The following is a 21,178-nucleotide window of genomic DNA, read 5'->3' as shown; positions in this document are numbered from 1 at the left end:
CAAAGAAATGAAAGAGGAAGCCACCTGGTAGAATTTTGCACAGAGCACAACTTCATAATAGCTAACACTTGGTTCAAAAGCATACAAGAAGGCTGTATACATGGAAGAAGCCTGGAGGTACTAAAATGTATCAGATAGATTATATAATGGTAAGACAGAGATTTAGGAACCAGGTTTTAAGTTGTAAGACATTTGCAGGGTCAGATGTTGACTCTGACCACAATCTATTGGTTATGACCTGTAAATTAAAACTGAAGAAACAGCAAAAAGGTGGAAATTTAAAGAGCTGGGACCTGGATAAACTGAAAGAACCAGAGGTTGTACAGAGTTTCAGGGAGAGCATAAGGGAGCAATTGACAGGAATGGGGGAAAGAAGTATAGTAGAAGAAGAATGGGTAGCTTTGAGGGATGAAGTAGTGAAGGCAGCAGAGGATCAAGTAGGTAAAAAGACAAAGGCTAGTAGAAATCCTTGGGTAACAGAATAAATATTGAATTTAATTGATGAAAGGAGAAAATATAAAAATGCAGTAAATGAAGCAGGCCAAAAGGAATACAGACGTCTCAAAAATGAAATCGACAGTAAGTGCAAAATGGCTAAGCAGGGATGGCTAGAGGACAAATGTAAGGATGTAGAGGCTGATCTCACTAGGGGTAAGATAGATACTGCCTACAGGAAAATTAAAGAGACCTTTGGAGATAAGAGAACCACTTGTATGAACACCAAGAGCTCAGATTGAAACCCAGTTTTAAGGAAAGAAGAGAAAGCAGAAGGGTGGAAGGAGTATATAGAGGTTCTATACAAGCGCGATGTACTTGAGGACAATATTATGGAATTGGAAGAGGATGTAGATGAAGATGAAATGGGAGATACGATACTGCGTGTAGTTTGACAGAGCACTGAAAGACCTGAGTCGAAACAAGGCCCCCAGAGTAGACAACATTCCATTGGAACTATTGACGGCCTTGGGAGAGCCAGTCCTGACAAAACTCTACCATCTGGTGAGCAAGATGTACAAGACAGGCGAAATACCCTCAGACTTCAAGGAGAATATAATAATTCATATCCCAAAGTAAGCGAAAGGCTATTTACAATTTGTACAGAAGCCAGATGGCAGTTATAAGAGTCGAAGGACATGAGAGGGAAGCAGTGTTTGGGAAGGGAGTGAGACAGGGTTATAGTCTCTCCCCGATGTTATTCAATCTCTATATTGAGCAAGCAGTAAAGGAAACAAAAGAAAAATTTGGAGTAGGTATTAAAATCCGTGGAGAAGACTTTGAACGGAATGGATAGTGTCTTGAAAGGAGGGTATAAAATGAACATCAACAAAAGCAAAACGAGGATAATGGAATGTAGTCGAATTAAGTCGGGTGATGCTGAGGGAATTAGATTAGGAAATGAGACACTTAGAGTAGTAAAGGAGTTTTGCTATTTGGGGAGCAAAATAACTGATGATGGTCGAAGTAGAGAGGATATAAAATGTAGACTGGCAATGGCAAGGAAAGCGTTTCTGAAGAAGAGAAATTTGTTAACATCGAGTATAGATTTATGTGTCAGGAAGTCATTTCTGAAAGTACTTATATGGAGTGTAGCCATGTATGGAAGTGAAACTTGGACGATAAATAGTTTGGACACGAAGAGAATAGAAGCTTTCGAAATGTGGTGCTACAGAAGAATGCTGGAGGTTAAGTGGGTAGATCACATAACTAATGAGGAAGTATTGAATAGAACTGGGGAGAAGAGGAGTTTGTGGCACAAATTGACTAGAAGAAGGAATCGGTTGGTAGGACACGTCCTGAGGGATCACCAGTTTAGTATTGGAGGGCAGCGTGGAGGGTAAAAATCGTAGAGGGAGACCAAGAGATGAATACACTAAGCAGATTCTGAAGGATGTATGTTGCAGTAGGTACTGGGAGATGAAGAAGCTTGCACAGGACAGAGTAGCATGGAGAGCTGCATCGAACCAGTCTCATCACTGAAGACCACAACAACAATTCAGGAAGGCAGTTTACAACAAAGACGCTAGTTACAATTCCACTGCGAATCTATTCTCCGCAATTCTAAATCGGAAGTAAGTAAGTCCCTTGTAGACGTAATGTTCCACATTCTATGCACAGAGCTTTTATATCAAAAGTCAGAGATAGTCTGTCTCTCTCATTCATAATGAGTATTTGAGCCACATAAATAGAATTGGGGAGAAGAGGAGTTTGTGGCACAATTTGACGTGAAGAAGGGACCGGTTGTTAAGACACGCTCTGATGCATCAAGAGAAGTACTGTCACCGTCAGAGGGTGGTACGGGACTACAAGTCCCACCGCCGCACCTCCAAAGTGTATTGCAGTGACGCAGTGTCACTGCTCTGTGGATAAATTTACTGCCTCACCAACACAGTTAGACCGCAAAAAACCGGTGATGCTGTACTATAACATATCACAAAAAACTCTAACGTTTGCTCATTAAAAGACAAAAATGATAAAGGAACATTAAAGAGACCACCAGGCAAAAGTCTGTTTAATAAACCAATGCTACGTGGAGCGTTCGAGAACATGTACGAAGAGAGTGAGTTACGTTCTGTAAGGTGCCGACAGGGATGTCGAGCTATGGTCACTCAAGTGCCATGGTCAACTGGTCTAGGATTCTCAGACCAATCTGGGTGGTAATACAGATACTCGGTTGGATTTAAATCCGCGGAGTTTAGTCGCCAGACGAGAACAGTAAACTCATCCTGGTGCTCTTCCAATCACGCACGTACACTGCTGTTAGATGCCATCGGGGGTTGGAAATGGTCCCCAACGATAGAAGCACATTTGTGTCGATCCATTGTGTCTTCCATAATCAAGAAATCATCCATGAAAAGAGTCCCCAGACCATAACATTCGTTCCTCCAGCAGGACACTTCCGACGATTGTTGCTGGAAGTTTGCCTTCAGTGGCTTCACGCCGTAGAAGCAAACGACCATCTGTCAGACGGAGCATAGAACGTGATTCATCTGAAAAGGCCACTTTTCGCAAATTAGTGGACGTCCAGTTGCTTTACTGGCGTACAAATTCCAGCCTCTGTCGCTGGCGAACTGCAGTCATCATCGTTGCGTGAACCAGGCGCTTTTTCGCGGACCTACGTTAGCGGAATGGTCGTTGTGAAGACAATCTTCGTAGCCCCATTGTTCATCAGCAGTTGCATATCTAGAATTAGATTTTCACATTGCAGCGGAGTGTGTGGTGATATGAAACTTCCTGGCAGATTAAAACTGTGTGCCAGACCGAGACTCGAACTCTCTGCACAGTGTAAATCTCAGTCTGTAAAAATCCCCCAGGCTATGGCTAAGCCATGTCTCCGCAACATCCTTTCTTCCAGGGGTGGTAGTTCTGCAAGATTGGCAGAAGAGCTTGTGTGAAGTTTGGAAGGTAGGAGACGAGGTACTGACAGAATTCAAGCTGTTCAAATAGTTCAAATGGCTCTGAGCACTATGAGACTTAACATCTATGGTCATCAGTCCCCTAGAACTTAGAACTACTTAAACCTAACTAACCTAAGGACATCACACAACACCCAGCCATCACGAGGCAGAGAAAATCCCTGACCCCGCCGGGAATCGAACCTGGGAACCCGGGCGTGGGAAGCGAGAACGCTACCGCACGACCACGAGATGCGGGCAATTGAAGCTGTAAGGACGAGTTGAGAGTCGCGCTTGGGTGGCTCAGATGGTAGGACACTTTCCCGCTAAAGGCAACGTCCCGAGTTCGAGTCTTGGTCCGTCACACAGTTTTAATCTGCCAGGAAGTTTCACTTGCATATCTATTCGCTCGTACAATTCTTCACGCCCTCGCTTTCCCATGTCATCTGTGGCCCACTGAGCGCCAAAATTGCCTTAGCGCCGGCTTTGGAAAGCACTATTTTACCATGCATGGCATATTTTAAGCATGGCGGCACGCGAACAGTTACAAACTAAGCCGTTTCGGAAATGCTTCATCCCTTGGCCCAAGAACAATGTTCATGGCCATGTGGACGTAAGATAAATTTCTCCATTTCCGCATTACGACGACGACTGCATTGTTTTCCGCGTCCTCCCCCTATGCTTCATATACCCTCCACTGCTATTGCTGCCTCTTGCCGTCTATGTATGGTTGTTGCACAATCACGGGAAACATAGGTGCGTGCTGAAATTATTGCGGCTGAACTGCGTATTATCTTGACTACAGTTTCTTTTGCTGGTCAGAAAGTGCTTCAAATATCAGAGAATATCAGATCATAGGAGCAGATTGTTATGTTGGCAAGAAAATGGTAAAATTGTCAAAGTGCATAAAATGCCTTTCTGAAACCTTAAGGCTGTGTGGTGCAGCTGAACACCTGTTTGCCTTAAATACTTACATTTCACTTGTTAGCCTTGTCAGTAGTATAGCATAATCGTCGACTTTGTCACTATGAAGGACAACAGATATCTAGGTGGAAGAGGTAAACGTATGCCTTGCGTCAGAGCGTCAGATAAGACGCCATATGTAAACTGGCTACCATTCGCACGGCACCGCTAGTCTGCTCAATGGGGTCTCTGAAGCTGCTGGTGGTGGTGGTCTGGGCGCTCTGCAGAGGCATCATCGTGGTGGCGGATATCAGGACTGGGGTAAGTGCATGCTCTCCGCTGCCCTCTCTGTGAGACTAACTGGCTCACAGTCTGTTCTTTAGTTTATTGCCGCATGACACCACAACACTGTGGCATAGTTCCGTGCGGCACGTGTCTTCTTAACACCCTGAAATTGAAATTTGTAATAAGATCTATGGGACCAAACTGCTGAGGTCATCAGTCCCTAAGCTTACATACTACTTAATCAAACTTTAACTTACGCTAAGGACAACACCCGCATCCATGCGCGAGGGAGGACTCGAGCCTCCGAAGGGGGAGAGCCGCACGAACTGTGACATGACGCCGTGCAGATGAGCGCCACAATCAGGACTGCATACGACCGACGCACACAGGGCCAACACCTGGCATCATGGTGTGGGGAGCGATCTCCTACACTGGCCGTACACCTCTGGTGATCGTCGAGGGGACACTGAATAGTGCACGGTACATCCAAACAGTCATCGAACCCATCGTTCTACCATTCCTAGACCGGCAAGGGAACTTGCTGTTCCAACAGGACAATGCACGTCCGCATGTATCCCGTGCCACCCAACGTGCTCTAGAAGGTATAAGTCAACTAACCTGGCCAGCAAGATCTCCGGATCTGTCCCCCATTGAGCATGTTTGGGACTGGATGAAGCGTCGTCTCACGCGGTCTGCACGTCCAGCACGAACGCTGGTCCAACTGAGGCGCCTGGTGGAAATGGCATGGCAAGCCGTTCCACAGGACTACATCCAGCATCTCTACGATCGTCTCCATGGGAGAATAGCAGCCTGCATTGCTGCGAAAGGTGGATATACACTGTACTAGTGCCGACATTGCGCATGCTCTGTTGCCTGTGTCTATATGCCTGTGGTTCTGTCAATGTGGTCATGTTATGTATCTGACCCCAGGAATGTGTTAATAGAGTTTCCCCTTCCTGGGACAATGAATTCACGGTGTTCTTATTTCAATTTCCAGGAGTGTAGGTGACTCACCCTGTATATGAGGCGCGCTTTAAAAACCTCCCAGAAAAACGTATTTTCCACGTTCTTCCACATAAAACCCGAACTGCACACGTACACATGATAGCATTAGAAAAGCATTAACTTCATCCTCATTAAAATATTTTGGAAAAGGAATTAATCAATTCACACAATTTCCCTGGGTGTCAGCCCCGGTTCGACTTATCAGACTTTGCTCAATACACTGTAACATAGCTGCAATAAGACAAATGCTCGAATGGCAACGCAAACGGCTGCTGGTCCGTACTAAACAAAAATCGTTTTACACCATGTTCATAGCTCAAATAGGAACTGAGATTCAATACTTCCCTCCCCTCCCGCCACTAAATCGCGATTTTTGGCGCGGCCTTCTCAGATATACTTCTACAGAGCTTCCGCGGAGTAATGGTAGTCGACGTTTTTATATCTTCATCATCATTGTGGGAATTGGTATTACTAATGAGTAGTTTTGGAATTCTATTTCGCCCTATAGTACCAGGCTTCATGTGGTTTGGTGTTCATGTTTACAGGTACGACAGTTCTATAGTGCCTTTTGCAGCTGTCGTCCTCATATTTTTCGTCACAATCCTCTTCAGTTGCCGTCTGTCACGACCAATAAACTTACTGTTCCGTCCGCCTTGGGGCTTAGTGTCTGATGTCTCTCCGCCTTCCCTGTATGTGATATATTCGAAATCTTTGATATGGTACGTGCTGAAACACCGAATACATCGGATACCTTGGTTATGTAGCACTAACAATTTTCTCACGTTCGAATTCACTTGGCTCCAACATAATGCACTAACAACTACAAAGAACAACGTTTCCGACCAAACTAACAGTGTAAGGTGTCAGGCAAGTCCAACATCTTCCATGAAAACCCTGACAAGATTAGCAAATCCAGTAGTATGTCACATAGCTCTGAATAAAGCGTGACATTAAATTAACCAAAGTAATCCGAGTAACGAGTGAGCAAATGGAATACCACAGACTAACACAAGAATGCCTAAATGCATGTCATACCTTCCCAACGTGAGACAGACGTAGTTCCGAGGGGAGAAACGAGAACAGAAGCCGAGAGCAGAACCGTGTTAAGCTAGAAGGCCCTACGATAAGGGACGGACACCCACGCCGCCAGCTAACCGCTAGGACCACCCGCCAGCCATGTTAAAAGCTAGAGCCCTCCAGAAGAACAGTATAGATCTTACAATAACACAAAAAGGGCCACACTAGCCCCAAGTTTTAGAGTGAGACGTTTTCGTGTCTCTGTTACGTTGCAAACTGGATGGCCAACCGCTGCCCCCTGACGAACACCAACAAGGTAATGAACGCACGCGATGCTGCATTTTTGAGCAAATAAGGTGTCCCTCAGAACTGCAGAAGTCTCATCTGTTACATGCCCTTTTCACGTAATACTAGTGTCGATCGTCAATTAAAGCTCATGGTATTCACATTTGCTACGTGAAGTAAAAATCTGAAACGCGATGATTTCTCTGTTATATAATTATTGAGAAGCCACATCAGCCACTGTAATTTATGACAAGTTAGATAAGTAATTAAAGATAATTGAGGGTCACTGTAGACCATTTTGATAGTTTACTCTTTTGTGAAACTTAATTTAAACCTAGATTATAGATGTGATGTGGCATAGGTCATCCTTTGATCCATTGTAGAACTTGGAAACCCATTCAGGGAATATTCGTTCACATTTTTGTTGAACGCAGTTGGTTTTCATCATCCTATATTAAAACATTTCCTTTTATCAATAGTGCAATTTATGAACAATATTTTGTGAGTAGAATAAAATTTCCAATGGTCAACTTAACTGCTTTTTCGACGTTATTTTACCAGCTAACTAAAAATAGGAAAGTCTTAAACCCCTTCCACTAAATTTAGTTAGTATTAAGATTCTTTTACAGGGAGTGCAGTGGAGCTGACGCTGAAATCGTTAAGTATTTGGTTAGATCATCACTAGTGTCAGTAAACTCTTCTAAACTCTACATGTCATGTGTGGTCTGACGACTCCTTACCAGCAACAGGTCCCAGGTTCCAACTAGTCAATTCCCTAAAAAATACGCTCAGAGCGTCGTTGCGCGAAAGTGGTAGGGAGACACGACAGACACCACACAGAATGTTAGAACACTTGAAACGTACTGAGGGCATTGCACGGGTTGGCGTTCATGGTCAAATACAGTAGCGCCCCTGCAGATATGGCTAGCATCTCTATTTACGTTCAAGCATGCATTTTTCTCGTTGTTTATTTGGTGTAGTCCAATACTTGTACATTCCAGAACGTTGGGCAGGAAACATATTTTCAAACTTCAGTACTTCCATTTTAATAGCTAAAAATACGTTTCTATGCAGCTGTACGACTCTACTATCCATGATTTTTATATAGATTGTTAATTAGTCTGGAGCCATAGTCTGTGGAGCTCTCTTTGATGAACGGGTCCATCTGACCCATTGAAACATTTTTTCTTTCTTGAATCATGAGCCACTTCGATCTCACGAGCGGCAAGGGTAAGCTTAGCTTAGCTGTTTTGCTGAAGCCTTATAAGTAACTGAGGTACGGCAGCTTCTCCTGGGGCGACCTGCAAAAGACACGTTCCGCCTCAACAGCTACCCACTCCCTCGGCACACAGCACAACCTGAGGTTGTTTACTGACGAGATGTATACTATTCTCGATGGCCGAACCCTTCAGCTCAATCATCGATCCCTGTGACACACAGTGTTACACTTCCGTGCCGATCTGTGGTCGTTGAAGTTTGACGGAGCTTACAGTTACAGACGACTGCCGGTGTACACCTGTCCCCAGCTTTGGAAAGCCTCGTTAGCCTAACTCATACCCAGCCAATAAAAGCTGAGTTTTCTGAAGTGATCGCCTTTTGTTACGATCCAGGAGGCACGTGGACTCATCGGATGCCGCAGACGTGGCACTAACCCGTCTTCATTTTATGTATGTGATGTCTGTTGTTTCGGACAGGTCCGAAAGAATAAGCACCACATACATAATTAAGGCGATGACGGGCAATACCCCCTTCATTGCAGATGCGCAGTAAGTTGGAAATCTCATGGGAATCGGCGAGATGCCGCGAGTAATGAAGCTTATGAGTGGGGGCACTATATCAGTAGTGTGTGGTATAAGTTCAGAATTTGGGTCTGACGGTTAGGTGTATTAGGGTGGTCAGTGCGACTGTGGTGACGTCTGTGTCCAGATGGCGTTGTAGTCAGCGCATCTGCCTAGTGAGCAGGAGGCCTGAGTTCGAATCCCTGTGCTGCAAAAATTTTCAGTTTGTCCCATTCCCAATGGCCAATGGAGGTAATGTCTTTAATTCCATTGTGTTTCTTCGCATGACATTCACAATTATCTCAGTACCTTCTAAAAGCTATATTGCGTCACAGGTCTCTTGTTTCCCCCAGTCCCAGAGACGATATGTTTCTTTTAAAGAATTCCATACACCTTCTGCAAAATTTCGGAAGACCTGTCACAATATTTCGGCACAGAGTTTTCTGGCCATCTTCAGGTGATACTGGCGAAAATGCACCGGCACATGCGTGGTGGATTGACTTGGCGTTGCGCGTGCGCTACATGAGCGCGTTCGATTCTACTAAGCTGAGCGCCCTCCGTGGTGAAAACCCGCCGCAACGATATCAATTCGGTTCCATCACAGAACAACTACGAAGGGCACGAAGTTTTTCAACGACGGGATTCCATGCCGAATGCAATCCAAATCCGCCGTCTCGATTAATAAGAGACTTATTTCAGACAGTGGTATTTCCACGGATCCATTAATAATAGACCTCCAAAAGTTAGACGTATGGGCCACTAATTTTGTCTCACTGTACTTCATTACATTGAAGCAGCTATGCGCTATCTTCCTACAGGTTGAGTTAAGGAAGTGCGCCGGGAGTCTTGTTGTGTGTTGACAAGAACTACACCGCCGAAGAGCAAAATATCGCCTATGGAGAGGGCAGCCCTCCGGAATTTGCTAGCAGACCAGGGATACAGTGGTACTTAAATCGGACAAAGGTAATGCTACAGTTTTAATGCTACGAGAGGACTATATTAATAAGATCCATGTTTCATTAAGCGACTCAACATATCGCAAGATCGATAAGGATCCTGCTACCCGAGTGGTGCGGAAAACAGCAGAACATCTGACCAACAGTTCCTTACCAAAGGAGGTAATTAAGAGACTGAAACCAAGTGGTTCAGCTCCACCTATGCTGTATGGATTGCCTAAGTTCCACAAGGATAACGTGCCATTACGTCCATTTGTGAGTAATATTGGGGCAGCCACCTACGACGTAGCTAAGGACTTCGCGAGTTTTTGCTCAAATTAATGGTAGGAAAATGTCCACATCACATAAAGAATTCTATTTATTTCATCAGCAGACGTAAGTTATTGCAGCTGCAAAGTAATGACTTGTTGGTCAGTTTTGATGTGGTTTCACTTTTTACAAATATACCTCTTGTGGACTCACTACATTCCGTTGGCAATAGGCTCAAAATGGTTCAAATGGCTCTGAGCACTATGCGACTTAACTTCTGAGGTTATCAGTCGCCTAGAACTTAGAAATAATTAAATGTAACTAACCTAAGGACATCACACACATCCATGCCCGAGGCAGGATTCGAACCGGCGACCGTAGAGGTCGCTCGGCTCCAGACTGTAGCGCCTAGAAACGCAGGCCTCTCCGGCCGGCCATTGGCAATAGGTTTGGAGCAGATATTACAGCGCTGTTTGAGCACATCCTCTTCTCTATGTATATTTTAATTAACGACGAATTTTGTGAGCAGTCTTACGGTGTCACTATGGAGAGTACTTTTTCTCCCCTGGTGGCCAATCTTTTTATGGAAGAGTTTGAGGAGCGAGCAATCGCCTCAGTCACTTATAAACCAACAGTATTTTGGCGATATGTGGACGATACTTTTGTAGTTTTGGCCCCATGGTTTTAATCGTCTGCGAGAGTCCCCTAGAACTTAGAACTACTTAAAACTAACTAACCTAAGGACATCACACACATCCATGCCCGAGGCAGGATTCGAATCTGCGACCATAGCGTTCTCGTGGCTCCAGACTCAAGCGCCTAGAAACGCTCGGTCCCTCCGGCGGCTTTAGAAGCTGTTTTACCTTTCTGTAGAAGTCAAAACTGTGGGACAATCGTCTTTGTTTGGTACGATATGTAAGTAGGAACAGAGGATGCAGCAGGTTGTCTAGGCTGGGTTCACCAACAGACGTAGAACGAACTGAAGCGTGTGCCAGGGAATTGTATTGCGACCCTTGTTGTTCTTGTTGCCTATTGATGACATAGCAGACAATTTTACTGACACCTTGAGACTCTTCACAGATGATGCAAATACTTATAATAAAATACTGTTTGAACAAAAATAGTGTATGAATACTCACCGTGGTCTTGACAAGATTTTAAAATGGTGCCAAGGTTAACCTTATCCCTATCCTTGTTTCCAGTGTCACCTATTTTGGGATGGGAACCCACCCATGGTTGTACTGCAGATAATTGCATAACAAGTGTAAATGACAATTTGTTTGTCTCACACCTTCTTTCTTTTCTGTTGAAAACCTCTGCAATTTACCTCTCGCTTCCCAACCACTCCCCATCCCTCTTAGCCCTTCCGTCCTTCCTTCCTCGTTCCAGTCTTCTTCCAGATTGCTATAGGCGCTACCATACCCTCTCCCGTCTCCCATATCCATTCTCAGTTCATCCTAACACTCTTCTTGCCGTTGTTCTCCCCCCCCCCCCCCCAATCCCCTCTTCTTCCCGCACCACTTCATAATGATTTGTTTTTACCTTCCTTCTTTCTTTCATGTAGACAAGGAAAACAGTACATTCAGAGTGACAGGTATTGAACATTATGAAAACGTAAATCAGTTACAAACTACGGTTTGCACACACTTTATTCAACATGTAAACGTCACTGCAGGGATTCAGATTTAGGTTATGACATGTTCTATGTGCCTTCCATCATTGGCGATGATGTGGCGCAGACGAATACCGAAATTCTGCCTGACCCGTTGAGGTGTCGAAACATCGAATCTGTCGATGACCTCATGAATGGCTCTTCTCAGCTCAGAAAAGGTTTTCGGATTGTTGCCCTACACCCTGTCTTCAGTATACCCTCACAAAAAGCAGTCCCATGTTTTCAGATCCGGAGAATATGGCGGCCGATCGAATCCCATGCCAGTGTCTCCGTGTACCCCAGAGCCAGAATGCAGTCCCCAGATTGCTCCTCCAGGACATGAAACACTCTCGTGCTTTGATGGGGTCGAGCTCCATCTTATATGAACCGCACCCTGACGAAATCAGGATCGCTTTGAACAGTGGGGATGAAATCATCTTCCAAAACCTTCACGTGCCGTTCAGAGTCACTGTGCCATCAAGGAATATCGCGCCAGTTATTCACGACTGGACACTGCATACCACACAGTTACCCACTGAGAGTGAAGAGACCCCTCGATCGCGAAATGCGGAGTCTCAGTCCCCCAAATGCGCCAATCTTGCTTACTGATAAACCCATCAAAATGAAAGTGGGATTCGTCGCCAAACCAAACCATTCATGCGCATATTAATTCCAACATGCCCTGCAGCTACCCGAGTAGTTTGAACGTCCTAACACAGACTGTTCAGCAGTTATGACGATTTTATTTTATATAGTTCAATAATTGTGAGCTGCATAAAAATGTATCCAGAGGTTTATGCACATGCACTGGGATACATGCATGTTGTATTGTTTCTTAATGTTTATACGTAATTCAGTTAGGTTCATATTGTGCCCATGATAAGCTGTATATTGTAGTCAACGTCTGCACTGAGGTTGCAGCCCTGTATGGGTCGTAAGTAAGATACCAACTACAGTAATATTACTCTCTTTATCACTGCATTTTAGCATTTACAGTGTGACACATACCTTTGTAAATAATTTTAATGTAAGATGTATTACGAGTTTGGAATTGATTGCATACGTTATGCTTTATTTTGTAACCATAAGCAACGCCATCTATTGGTTTGTGATGCAACTCTACATAGTAATTTTCTTCATAAGCAAAGCCTTCTATCGGTTTGCGTTGTAATTCCAGTGTATTATTTTACAATGCAACTACTTGTAGGGCATATGTGAAAGACATTTTACTAGTCTGAAGATTGCTGCGGAACTTCTTTTATATTTTTAATTTTTAAAAAAATTGCTGTGCGCAAGTCTGTAGGTAATTGGCAGATTGATCGCTACACTAGCGCCCTCCTGTTACTGGCCTCTATTAAGATCACATAGCATAAAGCACCTGGCTGTGGTACACAGCATATGGCTAGGCACAAGTACCCACACATCAATGTAGTCAACAGAAATTTAGTAAGAAGGTTATTTATATATTTTTTAAAATTTGATCAAATTTTTGGCAAACTTTAGCAGTTTTATTGTAACGTTTATGTAACCATTGCCAGTTTGTGATACCTTGTACATATTTCTTTATAGTCTTCGAAAATAATGTAATATCGAAACATGTAAGATAATTTTCATCACATAAAAAATGTGACTGAGATAAATTTTGTTGCAAGTGATTTAACTGTTCAGAGACGTACACTTGTGCACATCATAAAATGAAATGACTTTTATATCCTATGGCTAAATATTGTTGATTCACAACTGGAATCGGTCAACACACACATGGGTGTAGCAATTTGAAGGGTATAAAATGGAGTTATCATGTGAGTTTAGTCATACTTAATTCAGGTAGCAGAGTTCTACTGGTTGGTAGAATACCAGGAAAGTGAAATCCGTCTACAAAGGAGGTGGCTTCAAAACACTGGTGCAGCTCATCCTAGAATATTACACAGATGTGTGGAATCCATATCCGATAGGGTTAACAGGGCATACTGAACATATAGAAAGAAGGGTGCACGATTGGTTACAGGTTTTTTGGGCCATGGAAGGGAGTCACGGAAATGCTGATGAACGGGACAGATAGTCAACCTCGCTCATGTTGTGTCAATAAATAGTCTTAGTGAAGAATATAGGAATATTCTAAATGGAACGGTAAGGGGTCCTGATAAGTGGTACAATGGGAAAGACCCTCTTCCTTGGCAGGTTGTCGTTGTATTTGTGGAGGAATATAGCTTACGATCTGGGCTGTGGATTTTTTTTTTTTTTTATCTCATTGAAAGTTGCGTGTGAAGCTATACTTATATCTTCTTCGACGACATCTGTTCAAAGGTCACAAAAAGAGATATAGTTTAGTTATCGTCTTACACAGACATAGGTTTTCCATCTGTATCAGCATAGGAAGAGTCACTTTTCAGGAAGGTGGTAAAAACGAATGTTGCACAACGTGTGGAGTTTTTCATAGTTTCATATGTGTACTGTGTAAAAATCTAAAGCTTTGTACCCGGGGATGTAATTTAATCATATTCCTTCGCAGATATGTAGAATCTAATAACTTATTCGTTACTTTTTTCACTTTTAGTTTCTTTATTCAGTTTTCTACAGCTATGATATATTTCTCACTTTTTATCGCAGCACATTTCTTAATTTCCAGAATGAGATTTTCACTCTGCAGCGGAGTGTGCGCTGATATGAAACTTCCTGGCAGATTAAAACTGTGTGCCCGACCGAGACTCGAACTCGGGACCTTTGCCTTTCGCGGGCAAGTGCTCTACCATCTGAGTACCGGGCATGAGTCGTGCTTCGGTAGCTCAGATGGTAGAGCACTTGCCCGCGAAAGGCAAAGGTCCCGAGTTCGAGTCTCGGTCGGGCACACAGTTTTAATCTGCCAGGAAGTTTCATATCAGCGCACACTCCGCTGCAGAGTGAAAATCTCATTCTGGAAACATCCCCCAGGCAGTGGCTAAGCCATGTCTCCGCAATATCCTTTCTTTCAGGAGTTCTAGTTCTGAAAGGTTCGCAGGAGAGCTTCTGTAAATTTAGGAAGGTAGGAGACGAAATACTGGCAGAAGCAAAGCTGTGAGTAACGGGCGTGAGTCGTGGTTCGGTAGCTCAGATAGTAGAGCACTTGCCCGCGAAAGGCAAAGGTCCCGATTTCGAGTCTCGGTCGGGCACACAGTTTTAATCTGCCAGGAAGTTTCATATCAGCTCACACTCCGCTGCAGAGTGAAAATCTCATTGTGGAAACATCCCCAAGGCTGTGGCTAAGCCATGTCTCCGCAATATCCTTTGTTTCAGGAGTGCTAGTTCAGCAAGGTTCGCAGGAGAGCTTCTGTAAAATTTGGAAGGTAGGAGGCGAGGTACTGCCAGAAGTAAAGCTGTGAGTACCGGGCGTGAGTCGTGCTTCGGTAGCTCAGATGGTAGAGCACTTGCCCGCGAAAAGCAAAGGTCCCGAGTTCGAGTCTCGGTCGGGCACACAGTTTTAATCTGCCAGGAAGTTTCATATCAGCGCACACTCCGCTGCAGAGTGAAAATCTCATTGTGGAAACATCCCCCAGGCTGTGGATAAGCCATGTCTCCGCAATATCCTTTCTTTCAGGAGTGGTAGTTCTGCAAGGTTCGCAGGAGAGCTTCTGTAAAGTTTGGAAGGTAGGAGACGAGGTACTGGCAGAAGTAAAGCTGTGAGTACCGGGCGTGAGTCGTGGTTCGGTAGCTCAGATGGTAGAGCACTTGCCCGCGCAAGGCAAAGGTCCCGAGTTCGAGTCTCGGTCGGGCACACAGTTTTAATCTGCCAGGAAGTTTCATTTCTTAATTTGGTCATGTTTTAGGACATGTAAAATTTTTAGGGGGTCTTTTATCTATTTGCTCCTTTAGTCATTAACGAACTTGATTTTTCTTTATTATTTCAATTTTATACTTGACTCTTCTAATTCATTCCACCATTTATCATTACTTTTCTTGATGTGTTATTTATCACACATTCTTCTATTTATTTGTATTGTAAGGATAAAATACAAAGCATTTTTTAGCTATGTTCAAGTTGTCTGAATGTTTGAATTATGCTGATGAACTAATTTCACTGCCTTATTGCCCCATACAATCAGATTTTCATAATAATTTCACTCTGTCACTTTTCATTTAGTTTTTCATACACAATCAGTTCGTGCCAGTTCACGTTAATTTCTCTATACAATTTGGCATCCATACAATTTGTGCTAATTATACCGTCAATTTATGTGAGTGCGTGCGTGTACGTGTGTGTGTGTGTGTGTGTGTGTGTGTGTGTGTGTGATGCAAATTTTCAGTTCCAGTACTCTAAAATTAGCTTCATCATGTACGTTCTGTGACCAAAATGGTTAAGACATTGAATTTGTTTGGAAAATAAATAGCAGAGCTTGTGGAAGTCGATCGAATTTCAACTAAATCATGTTGATCTTCAAGAATGTATTGGAACAGAAGCTGAAATTTGTCTTTCACAGTATTATGATATCGAGATGCCTTACACAAAGAATATCTTCCAGTTTTAAGCAAAATGATGAATTTAGAGTTGTAAGTTGATTTTTTTAATACAAAACTTGAAGAAAAGTAAAAGAAAATTTTCATTATGAACTGAAATATCTCATAGATGGTTTAATTTTTTTTCGTGTTGGCACAGTTTAAAATGATGAAATTTTTCCTTGATTGGGTGTATGAGGGACTTTTCGATTTCCAGTGAATATGGCGATACAGTAAGTATACTATGTGGGCATATATGAATTCTAATGTGGTATGTAGTGAAATGTATGGGATAATGTGTCTGTAATACATAAATGTGGTTGGCATGTCATAGCACATTTAGTAGATAAATATTTTTCAATTTTCTGCATGTAGTTTAATTTTCCATGTGGTTCTTTTTCGTAACATACTATGGTTTAGATTAAAAACTCACATCAAAAACCGCGTGGGATTAGCCGAACGGTCTAGGGCGCTGCAGTCATGGACAGTGCTGCTGGTCCCGGCGGTGGTTCGAGTCGTCCGTCGGGAATGGGTGTGTGTCTGATACCAGCACCATTAAAAACAATGCCAGTGAGGGGAGCACAGTTTCTTGGCATTCTCACGAGTCATATCTTGCCTGTTTTTCAATTTTTGTTACTGGTACAGGCTATGAATGCTGTAAAATAAAGCCTCTGAGGATCATTTCAGCTATTTTATCTATTTTCTGATCTTTTGTATTCCGAAGACACGAAAAAAGTTAGGCTTCGAAAATAATTATGTTTTAAAATTACATTTTTCTTTCATGAAAGCTTCAAGTTTTAAGCATCTGACAGCAGTAGAAACACTCTGATAATCTTTTAAAAGACATTATTTTCGCCATTGATTGTAAAAAGTTAGTGTCTCATATCTTGTCTTTTAATAAATTCTACGTGGCTGTAAACCCCAGCTATGAAGCGTTAATCAGCTTTGAAACTATATAAAATGTCTTTTAATTGTAACCGAGGAATCCGTCAAAATCATGTGATTTTGAATTTAATCTACTACGGTCTGTTTGCTTCACACATAAAAATGGTTTCATTTTGACTACCAGAGACATGAACTCCACATAACGACCAACGAAAAGACTGAAAATGAACCAGGAGCTTTCTTGAAATACGTATGAGATACATTTTAAAGGACTGGAACAGAATCTCCTCCAATTTTGCTATATCTGATAACGGTGTCTTGTTTATTTAAAAAAAAATTATGATCACAAATTTCTATTTTAAGCAGTGCTATGTAAGCCTAATTTCGAAAGTCTGAATAAATGAAAGATATCATTAGTCTACCATTAGTACATGTGCCAGCCTAATAAGAGTTAACTGTTCTGTTGACAGGGCCCGTATGAAATCGAATTAGAGGAGTTTTCACCATGCACTGATATTGGCAGTCTTGATATTAAATTCGATGTGTTCGAGCGTTATGAACATTGCAGAGTTGCTTACAACGGAAACCTCACGTTTCCATATGATGAAGACGATGAGGAACTGCTGGTATGTACTTACAAGGGCACTGCTTATTGTCCACTATTCTCGTATGCAACTTTCTCCTTCGTTTGAAATTTCTGCTTGTGTTACTTCCACTGCTAATTGCATTCAACTGGCATTTATTTCTTGGTGGAACTTCTACTTCTGCACACTTAGTGTAGAGATTCTGATATTCATTATTCTGAGCACAAACAGCACTGATAAATCAGAAACTCTCTCTGACTTTAGTGGCTTCTGAGTTATCTAATACCAGTTCCTTAAATAAAGCCAATAATCTGAATCCTATGAGATAAATCTCTATAAAAATGAAAATGGAACGTAGCCTGTGGAACAGGGAGTATTACACAAGCAGCAGACTGCCTGAGTGAGTTAATTAGTAGCATTTTTTCATATTCCAAGGCATGTTAGCTATTATGTAACACTGACACCTATTTCACGTAATAATACGCAAAAAGGACGCTGCTTGTTTACCATGTCTTTAAGAAGTAATAATGATAACTCGAATGGAATTGTAAATTAGTTTTTAAAATTGCATTAACTGTCTACTAACGACAGATTGGTAGCCGGTGGTTTACTTTTGTGAAGCGTATAGTTTAAGAATAGAAGACCGTAATTTTGCGCCCGAGTTAGGATGGTGTTAAGACTTGGATTGAATCTATGTCACCCATGGTTCAGATTTTACATCAAAAAGACAGTGACAAGCGTAAAAGATAATGTTCAGAAGATGGATTAAAACTCAGGATGAAAGGATTACAGGTAAAAGATTCGCTGATGACACTGGTATCCTCTGTTGAAAAGGGGGAGCAATTTTCAGGACCATATGAATGGAATGAAAAGGGTACAACCACAAACGGTTCACTGAGAGTAAGCAAAAAAAAGACTACATTAGTGAGGAGTAACAGAAATGAGTAATATTAGAGATAAATTCAAAATAAAAATTTTGGACCATGATCTAGACTTAGGGAGGGAATTATGTCGTGTGGAAAGCAAAATAACAAATGACGTGAAACACATGGATAAATAAAAAGCAGATTAGCACAGGCAAAGAGACCATTACTGACTGAAATAAGTAGTTTGGAGAATAAATTTCTGAGAATGTGCATTTGGTGTACAGCATTATACAGAAGGGAATCACCAGAAACCAAAAAACAAAGGAATAGAAGTGTTTTCGATGTGTTGCTATGCAAGGATGTTGAAAGATGGACTGATAAGAAACTGTGAGATTCTCTGCGAAACTGACTAGGAGATTTTAGACACCAGTTAAAGCAGCAAGGAATAACTTCCTTGTTACTGGAAGGAGCTGTAGGTGGTAGAAACTGCAGAGGAAGATGGAGATTGCAACGTAACCAACAAATAATTGGGACTTTGACTAGAAGATCTACTCTGAAACAAATCAGTTATCAGAGGAGTGGAAATTATGACGGGCAGCGCCAAAACGTTCAGAAGACATATGACTCCGAGACATAATATTTTAATTCTTTCCCGTAAGAGTGTTGTTTAAGTCCAAAATTATATATCCAGGTTCATTCCCAATGAGAAATTTTGTGAACTCTGAATAGATGTTAGTAATAAACTTCAAAGGAAGTAAAACTATTGTTATCCTGTTGTTAGCGTGTCCAGTTTAAGCAGTCGTCTCCATGGGGCTTGAGCATATTGTGCTCCATACAATCCTCACCTAACGTTTTCTGCGTTAAATACATTGTTCAAGGGTAAAAACAACGTTATAACTATTCATTTTATAGATGCATCGTTAAAAATTTGCAGCAATATGTCTTGGTTGTTCCACTGTTTGCAGCCTCCCTTCTAGAGAATTATGTGAAATGTGCCATGATGAAACTAGAAATAAATTAAATTACACAGTCGCCATACATCGATATAAAATACATTATGCTCACGTCTCACTCACGAAGTCAGCACCGTCTTCAATTTCTATCCATTTTAATAAGATATTTTCATCGCTACTGCAAAATCCTATACATGTTTAAAATAAAGTTTTTCCTCAAAAATAATTTCAAAGTAAAAGGGAAAAGATGGTTCATATACATTTTTCGAAGTCTTATTAAAATCTTCTGCTGTATAAACACACCTGTTCTCGAATACTGAAACATCACGAAGGTGACAAGCAACAAACATCATATTGGCTTAAGTGTTGTGCGTACTTGATACGCAAAAGATTACTATTTCCGCATAACCCTAGGAACGAGTTAACTCTGTCTACATTCTGTATATAACGAAACATTATGCAACGTGTTTCCCATTCATTATAGCTCGCGTTTGAACTTTGACTGATTGTGAGAATAAATTGTTATCTCCTGTTAGAAGGAGAAACATCTAGGAACGAGTGTCGAAATTTGACAGTAGCAGAATCGTGTCCTAGAAAGGCTATAGCCTAACACTGCACAATTTTGCCGCACATGGTGCCGTGAATGTAAAGTGAGTATTGAAGCGATGGATTCAGGAGAGCTACATTCAACGCCATGCCTTATTTCAACGACGCCACGCGTCTTGCGCCCTAGAGGACCCCTATTGTCTGTTCAGCTGTGCAGCCTTATCGTGCACATTGGGCCAAGTTATGGCGCTATATAACACAATGAAAACAAAGACATCTAGGCCTGTGCTTTCAGAACCAGTTTTTCGTCCCAGTATTTATATTTGATTTTTATTGTTGCTCAATTCGATCGCTTGTATTAGTAGTTTTAAATGAACCACAATCTGATATACACATTTGACTTGGGAAAATCCCAGGCTCTGTTTGGTTAGTTTTTCAAGAGTATTGATATGTGTTTAGTAACTGTATCGTGAGATAAGATACTGAGAATGGGCTTGTTGCCACGTGAAATGGTCGTGAATGTAGCTAATCACACAATGCCTTATAAACCACAATACAATCCAGGAATTTTCTACTCAACCATTAGCCTATTTGGGGCTAGGATAACGCAGTATAATGTTGTACATATGTTAGCTGTTAGTTATAGTTAGAGTAGTATGACACATAAATCGCTCTCTGCTACTGACTGTTTTGGTAAGCTCAGCACTACATATGGCATCTCTACCGATAACCTGTAGGTGATCAACTTTCAAGAGTAATAAACATGCTTTATTAATATTAATAGTATAAATGTTAATTTCAGTTCCGATTTCATGCAAATTGCTGAATTTGTGCCACAAATTCTAGCTGCCGTGTATATTAAGTAGCAACCTAATCACTGACTCACAAATCAATTAAAAAATAAGTCACCTGTACCTTGCAAGCTATCATTACCGTATATTACTAGTGATGTTCAGAAAATAAATTTTTTGTACTTTCAACCTTTCAGTTATCGTTCAGTGGGTTTTATACTGTTTCTGTTGATATTCAGCAAGCCTCACTACCTTCTGTTTTAAATTTACTACTACACTAGACAAAGATGTGTCTATAACAGAGTCAGAGATATAATCCAGTCTGGAATCTTTTACTTAGACTATTACACGAGTACTTTGCTTTTGCTTTGTTTGTGTTGCTGACTACTTTTTACCGTCCTACACAGTAATTAAGCTTAATGTTTTTATATTTTTATAGAGCAAACTAATCACTTACTTGCTTTATGATATCTTTTCCAGATATATGCCGTAACACCGATCGACTACTATTTCTAGTGAACCTCATATCTTTTATTCCTAACACTATGGGTGGAACTTTACT

The 21,178-nt window shown here is 41.7% G+C and overlaps 1 protein-coding gene across 1 annotated transcript in view; it reads left to right on the top strand.

Annotated features, from left to right (window-relative positions):
• Window positions 1-4,507: 4,507 nt before the first annotated feature.
• The window catches only part of LOC126336183 (uncharacterized), a 94,331-nt gene continuing 77,660 nt past the window's right edge, over window positions 4,508-21,178 (top strand). The window contains exons 1-2 of the mRNA XM_049999689.1: window positions 4,508-4,616; window positions 17,347-17,502. Of these exons, the coding sequence (XP_049855646.1) occupies window positions 4,536-4,616; window positions 17,347-17,502 (237 nt within the window). The 5' untranslated portion in view covers window positions 4,508-4,535. The remainder of the gene's footprint in view (window positions 4,617-17,346; window positions 17,503-21,178) is intronic.

This window comes from Schistocerca gregaria, chromosome 2 (assembly GCF_023897955.1).
Source record: "Schistocerca gregaria isolate iqSchGreg1 chromosome 2, iqSchGreg1.2, whole genome shotgun sequence".
NCBI lineage: Eukaryota > Metazoa > Arthropoda > Insecta > Orthoptera > Acrididae > Schistocerca > Schistocerca gregaria.
Note: the sequence above shows the minus strand (reverse complement) of the source record. Positions and strands in the feature narration are given on the sequence as shown.